Here is a 7,586-nt window from a genome sequence, read left to right on the forward strand (position 1 = left end):
TTTGAGACGGAGTCTCGCTCTGTCACCCAGGCTGGAGTGCAGTGGCCAGATCTCAGCTCACTGCAAGCTCCGCCTCCCGGGTTCACGCCATTCTCCTGCCTCAGCCTCCCGAGTAGCTGAGACTACAGGCGCCCGCCACCTCGCCCGGCTAGTTTTTTGTATTTTTTAGTAGAGACGGGGTTTCACCGTGTTAGCCAGGATGGTCTCGATCTCCTGACCTCGTGATCCACCCGTTTCGGCCTCCCAAAGTGCTGGGATTACAGGCTTGAGCCACCGCGCCCAGCCCAAACTTGATTTTTTTTAAAAAAAAAGTTTGCCAGTTTTGTAGGAGGAAATTTGAATTTCATTTATTATGACTGGTTTTGAGAATTTGGCCATTTCTGTTTACTATGAATTTTCTTACTGATTTTTTTTTTTTTTTTTTTTTTTTTTGAGACAGGGTCTCGCTCTGGAGACCAGGCTGGAGTCCAGTAGCACATGGTTCACTGCAGCCCGGACCTCCTGGGTTTAAACAATCTTCCCACCTCAGCCTCCCGAGTAGCTGGGACCATAGGCACTCACCACCATGTCCAGCTAATTAAAAAAATTTTTTTTTAGAGATAGAGTCTTGATCCTCTTATAGTTCATGAGCTTGGTAATTAAGTTTTCGCATACATGTGTGACATGTGCCACCCTGGAACCTTGTTATAACGTTGGCACATTACCCATTTGACATGAAGGGAAGGGAAGAACAAAGAGAGATGGAGTCTCACTATGTTGCCTAGGCTGATCTCAAACTCATGGGCTCAAGGGATCCTTCTGTCTCAGCCTCCCAAAGTGTTCGGGGATTACAGGCATGAGCCACCACACCTGGCCTGTTACTGACTTTTGCGTGTACTTTTTAATATCAATAAATTGGTCGTGATCACATATGTTACAAATATTTTTTCTCATTTTGTCATTTTTTACCTTGTGCATCGTCTGTAAATATGCATAATTTGACCCTGGAGAGAGATGAGTGGAGGGTAGGGAGAGGTAAGGGTAAATTAGTGGAGGATCCAGATCAGTCAAGCTGCTCAACATTTTTTTTTTTTTTTCTGTAAGTGCTAAACACATTTTAAGTAAGAAAAATGATTAGCCAGGTGTGGTGGCATGTGTCTATAGTAGTACCAACTACTTGGAGGCTGAGATGGGAAGATCACTTGAGCCTGGGAGATGAAGGCTGCAGTGAACCATGATCATGATCAGGTCACTGCACTCCAGTCTGGGTGACAGAGTGAGACCCTGTTTCAAAAAAATAAAAAAGAAAATTGACGTGACAGAAACGATATAGTGCTTTTATCTCCTTAGAGGAAAGAAGATAAAAAAGACTGTATAATATTTAGTTGGTATGAAGTGTAATAACCATGCTGAAAATGTATTTGTTATATGTATTTTTCCCTCTAGAGGTTTTGTCAGCTATGATTAGTGTGCTGTTGGTGTATATACTTATGGGATTCCTCTTATATGAAGCTGTGCAAAGAACTATCCATATGAACTATGAAATAAATGGAGATATAATGCTCATCACCGCAGCTGTTGGAGTTGCAGTTAATGTAATGTAAGCTGTATTTTTTCACATTAATATTTTCAAGTACTGAGAACTCAGAGACTATTGCATATGCATTCAGTAATATTCAGTGATATTTTGATATTTTAAAAATTATATAGCTCATTAATTTTTTTGATAAATGAAACACTATGGACATTATAAATTCCTTATTAGTTTGCCCAGGTATATTGGAGGTTGAGTCAAAATTATGTATATAAGTAGGACAAAGTTTCTTGTTTTTAACTTTTAGAATACTTTTGTGTTAACTAGATTTTTTTTCTTAAGCTATCAATTTTTTTCCCTTAAAACTTTTTAGGGGAGAAACTTTTTAAAGTTTAAGTTAGGCCACATACAGTGGTTCACACCTATAATCCCAACACTTTGGGAGGCCAAGGCGGGCAGATCACTTGGGCTCAGGAGTTCAAGACAGCCTGGCCAACATAGTGAGACCTGATCTCTACTAAAAATAAAAATTAGCCTGGCACGGTGGCTCGTGCCTGTGGTTCTAGCTAGTTGGGAGGCTGAAGTGGGAAGGTCACTTGAGCACAGGAGATCAAGACTGCATTGAGCTATGATTGGGCCACTGCACTACAGCCTGGGCAATAGAGCAAGACCCTGTCTCAAAAACAAACAAAAAATAATACAGTTGAAGTTACAGATTTAACCATTTAGACCAGGGTCAGCAATTTTTTTCTGTAAAAGGCTAGATAATAAATATTTTAAGCTTTGAGATGTATATATTCTCTTCCAAAGCTACTCAACACTGTTGTTATAAAACAGAAGCAGCCACACTTAAAAAGGAACATGGCTGTATTCCAATAAAACTTTATGTACAAAAAAAAAAAAAAATCGGTGAGCCAAATTTGATCTACCAGCCACAGTTTACCAATCCCTGCCCTAGTGGCTTCTTTTTTTTTTTTTTTTTTTTTTGAGACGGAGTCTCGCTCTGTCGCCCAGGCGAGGCTTCTATTTATACTTAGAATGAAATCAAATTTTTACTGCAGCCTTGTTAATAAGACTCTGTGTACCTCTACAACTCATCTCCTAGCACTTTTGCTCACTTTGTTCTGGCCACAGTGGCTATCTTTCTTTTTTCAAGTCCATGGAGCACATTTTCATGTTAGGGCCTTTGCTCTGCTATTCTTCTGCCTAGAACACTCTTCCACCACTTGCTCCCTGACCTCCTTCAGGTATCTGCTCAGAGATAATCTGAGAGGCCTTCCCTTACACTCTGCCTATCATCCTCCATTCCCTTACAATGCTTTATGTTTCTCCAAAGCATTTCACATGGCCTGGCTGTACATTATGTATTTATTTGTTGGCTTCTCTGCCTTCTCTACTAGAACATAAGCTCTGTGGGGATAGGGATATGTCTGTCTTATCACGGTTTTGACCCCAGCACCTAGAACAGTACCTGATAAATAATAGTTGCTCCAAATTTATTAAATAAATGAGTTCCATGTTACCTCATTAGTGTCTAACTAGTAACAAATGTTTTTGTCAATATTAGGAAAAATAATACTGTTTTCTTTTATTTTTAACAGAATGGGGTTTCTGTTGAACCAGTCTGGTCACCATCACTCGCATTCCCACTCCCTGCCTTCACATTCCCCTACCACAGGTTCTGGGTGTGAACGCAGCCATGGGCAGGATAGCCTGGCAGTGAGAGCTGCGTTTGTACATGCTGTGGGAGATTTGGTACAGAGTGTTGGTGTGCTAATAGCTGCATACATCATACGATTCAAGGTAATACGATTGGTAATTTTTCTATTTTAAAATGTATTTAATTTCAACATGAAAACTAAGGCTGATTGTCTTATCAGTATACTGGACATCAATGCCAGTTCTATTCATTTTACATTGATGTAAGTTTACTTGACAGTCATTATAGTTCTTTTGTTAGCAGTAAACAAGATGATATCACATCACAGGGTAACTTCTCTATATTTGGCTTTTGTAGTGCCTTCACTGGATAATTCAATTTTCTTTTTTATTTATTTATTTATTTTTGAGACAAAGTCTCAGTTTCTCGCCCAGGCTAGAGTGCAGTGGCACAATCTTGGCTCACTGCAGCCTCTGCCTCCCAGGTTCAAGTGATTCTTGTGCCCCAGCCTCCCAAGTAGCTGGGATTACAGGTGCACAATACCATGCCCAGCTAATTTTTGTATTTTTAGTAGAGACAAGGTTTCGCCATGTTGGCCAGGCTGGTCTTGAATTCCTGGCCTCAAGTGATCCACCAACGTCAGCCTCCCATAGTGCTGAGATTACTGGCGTGAGCCACCATGCTTGCCCAGATAACTCAATTTTAAAACTCGTGATTGAATTGCTGGGTAGTAAAATGTGCACTGGACTAAAAATCCAGAGACCTGGGTGGGTTCTAGTCTTGGCTCTGCCATTAATGCTTTGACCTTGAGAGCAAATGCCTCAACTCTAAACTTGAGTTCCCTCTTCTTTATTATAAGGGGCTTAGACTAGTGGCTGCTAAAACTTTTTCCAGAGCTGGGTGTGGTGGCTGTGCCTGTAATCCCAGCTGAGGCTGGAGGATCACTTGAGCCCAAGAGTTCAAGACCAGCCTGGGCAACATAGCAAGACTTTGTCTTTAAAAATACACACACACACACACACACACACACACACACAATTCTTTCCAGCTCTGATATTCTAGAAGATTTAGAGACGGCACAAGGAACAATAGAACAAGTGATTACATTTCTGGAAATAGGTCCCATGAGGCAAGTAATGTAAATAGTCTAGGATAGAGTGAAGATGCTTTTCAATTACAATATCCAAGTTTTAAAGATATTCTATAATTCTGCTAAAGAAAATCAAGGAAAAAGGGACATATTCCTTGCTTTGCTTTGTAGTCTGTTTTATGTCTGTCTATATTTAATCATAAATTTTGATCTATTACCCTTTAGCCAGAATACAAGATTGCTGATCCCATCTGTACATACGTATTTTCATTACTTGTGGCTTTTACAACATTTCGAATCATATGGGATACAGTAGTTATAATACTAGAAGGTAAGATCTCACTAATATCGTCATTATGAGTTTATTACATCCCTAAAGCAGATTGGGCATCAGGGGACATTCTGAATAGGAATTACATCTTTTGCTTTCTACTAATACCTATTAGGCTATATAACAGTACCTTACATGTATATAACATTTAAGAATCAATGCACTCTCCCATCTTTTACCCGTTTGACACTTATAATAGCTAAGCAGAGTAGGTAAGGCAGATAATGTGGTAAATTATCCCTATTTACAAATAAGAAAATTGAGGTTCAGAGGGATAACATACTTTGGTTAAGGTCATGTTGCTAATAAACTGTGGCACTAGGACAAAAATGCAATTCTAGATTATGTATTAATTCCTTAATTCCCACTTAACTTGTGACTTTGTTGTATTTACTGCTTCCTTCCCTTACTGATATTATGTGTAAACATGAAAATAAAAGTTCTTAACAATAGGTTTATCATCATTATATGTTCTTTCCTTCTTTTTTCCTTTTTGTCTTAGCTTATCTGTTAATGAAGTATTCTGGTTTGATTGGCATTCCTTTTTAGTGAGAATGAGTATGTTTTTAAAGTATGTATTACCCTCTTGTATATATCTTACATTTTCAATAAAAATATATGTGTACATGGTTTATCTTAAAGTATTAATGTTTTAAAGTATTTGTTTAAACTGAATTTAGCGAAGCCATTTGTTTTCGTTTTCTTTGAGAAATGTCTTATCAGTAATGTAAAAGTTCCTTGTTTTCTAAAATAAATTTTACTTTTAAATTATATATTCCTAATAGGTGTGCCAAGCCATTTGAATGTAGACTATGTCAAAGAAGCCTTGATGAAAATAGAAGATGTATATTCAGTCGAAGATTTAAATATCTGGTCTCTCACTTCAGGAAAATCTACTGCCATAGTTCACATACAGCTAAGTATGTTGCTGGTAGTAAATGGGCCTGGGGTTGGTGGACTTCTGCCTTTGAAACTAAACATCACTGCTTATAATTATGTAGGAAGACTTTTCTACTGAAAAGATTTGTTTTAAGACAAAAGCCTTGTCTTTAAAAAACAAAGGCTTTTGTTAAGAGCCTTAAACAAAAGGCTCTTTAAAGGGTAAGTTGCAGGTCAGTATTGATACCAGAACAATAATTTTCTGTCTCTTTGAGATATTACAAATTGATTTTAACCTTCAGATTAAAGGCATTAAGAATATTTCCCAGCCAGCTCAGTGGCTCATGCCTGTAATCCTAGCACTTTGGGAGACTGAGGTGGGTGGATCACCTGAGGTCAGGAGTTTGAGACCAGCCTGGACAACATGGTGAAACCCCGTCTCCACTAAAAATACAAATATTAGCTAGGCGTGGTGGTGCATGCCTGTAATCCCAGCTACTCAGGAGGTTGAGGCAGGAGAATTGCTTAAACTCATGAAGTGAAGGTTGCAGTGAGCCGAGATCGCGCCACTGCACGCCAGTCTGGGTGACAGAGCAAGACTCCATCTCAAAAAAAAAAAGGATATTTCTCAGCCTGGCACGTTGGGTCACCCCTGTAATCCCAGCACTTTGGGAGGCCAAGGTGGGTGGATCACCTGAGGTCAGGAGTTCAAGACCAGCCTGGCCAACATGATGAAACCCCATCTCTACTAAAAATACAAAAATTAGCTGGGCGTGGTGACATGTGCCTGTAATCCCAGCTACTCGGGAGGCTGAGGCAGGAGAATTGATTGCACCCAGGACACAGAGGCTGCAGTGAGCCAAGATGGTGCCATTGTACTCCAGCCTGGGCAACAGGAGCGAAATTCCATCTCAAAAAAAAAAAAAAAAAGAAAAGAAAGAAAGAAAGAACGTTTCCCATGCTCTTTTCTACATAGGAAAAACTAGATTCTTTTTTTTTTTTTTTTTTCCTGAGACAGAGTTTCACTGTTGTTGCCCAGGCTAGAGTACAATGGCACAATCTCTGCTCACTGCAACCTCTGCCTCCCAAGTTCCAGTGGTTCTCCTGCCTCAGCCTCTCAAGTAGCTGAGATTACAGGGATGCACCACCATGCCTGGCTAATATTGTACTTTTAGTAGAGACAGGGTTTCTCCATGTTGGTCAGGCTGGTCTCGAACTCCTGACCTCAGGTGATCAGCCTGCCTCAGCCTCCCAAAGTGCTAGGATTACAGGCGTGAGCCACCACACGCGGCAGAAAATCTAGATTCTTAACGTTTTTATTTCTTCAAGTCATTTCACAGATCATGCTATTGATGCTTTTTAAATCAAAATAATACATGCATGAGGTTTTACTTTTAATGTGCATAAGATCTTTTAATGACAGGATTGTCATTGATGTCTGGTATTCTTTCTCTACGTGAGAGTAGACTGGAGAAGTTAGAATAATGAGAAGCCATTAAGGATGTGTAAATTGACATACTTATCTAACAGAATAGCTTAGAGAGGGTAGAAATCAGACTAATTAAAATATATTCCCAGTATGTTTCAGTTGTTTTTTTCCCTGTATCTTATTGAAGATGTAACTGTACAATGGATAGTAATGATACTTTCTTGACATTGCAGTTCCTGGAAGTTCATCTAAATGGGAGGAAGTACAGTCCAAAGCAAACCATTTATTATTGAACACATTTGGCATGTATAGATGTACTATTCAGCTTCAGAGTTACAGGCAAGAAGTGGACAGAACTTGTGCAAATTGTCAGAGTTCTAGTCCCTAATTTTATACATTTTGGGGACTCCTGCCTTATTTATCCTGCAGTCACAGACTTGAGAGCAATAAATGCAAACCTAAATGAGAAAATGGAATCCCTGACAGCTGTGTCCATATCAAGCGTCAGTCTCTCCAGCCTGACAGTGCTAGTCTCTGTTTAATGGTAAAAGGAGACTTTGCCATAATTTTCAGATGAAGATGTTTCCCAAACACTGTTTACAGAATGAGACGTGACTCTACAGATACCTCATAGAAGACAATCCAAGATCATACTTCATTAATTTGACAGAGTACATGTCTTAA

The 7,586-nt window shown here is 39.3% G+C and overlaps 1 protein-coding gene and 1 non-coding gene across 2 annotated transcripts in view; both read left to right on the forward strand.

The window, feature by feature from the left end:
• The window catches only part of SLC30A4 (solute carrier family 30 member 4), a 63,048-nt gene extending 55,675 nt beyond the window's left edge, over positions 1–7,373 (forward strand). The window contains exons 5-9 of the mRNA XM_026449662.2: positions 1,426–1,579; positions 3,115–3,316; positions 4,489–4,594; positions 5,380–5,514; positions 7,136–7,373. Of these exons, the coding sequence (XP_026305447.2) occupies positions 1,426–1,579; positions 3,115–3,316; positions 4,489–4,594; positions 5,380–5,514; positions 7,136–7,290 (752 nt within the window). The 3' untranslated portion in view covers positions 7,291–7,373. The remainder of the gene's footprint in view (positions 1–1,425; positions 1,580–3,114; positions 3,317–4,488; positions 4,595–5,379; positions 5,515–7,135) is intronic.
• On the forward strand, positions 611–714 carry LOC111552832. Its single transcript, XR_002734745.1, has one exon. It is a non-coding gene; the product is annotated as a small nucleolar RNA U13 (small nucleolar RNA).
• Positions 7,374–7,586: the final 213 nt, after the last annotated feature.

This window comes from Piliocolobus tephrosceles, chromosome 6, assembly GCF_002776525.5.
Source record: "Piliocolobus tephrosceles isolate RC106 chromosome 6, ASM277652v3, whole genome shotgun sequence".
Taxonomy (NCBI): Eukaryota; Metazoa; Chordata; class Mammalia; order Primates; family Cercopithecidae; genus Piliocolobus; species Piliocolobus tephrosceles.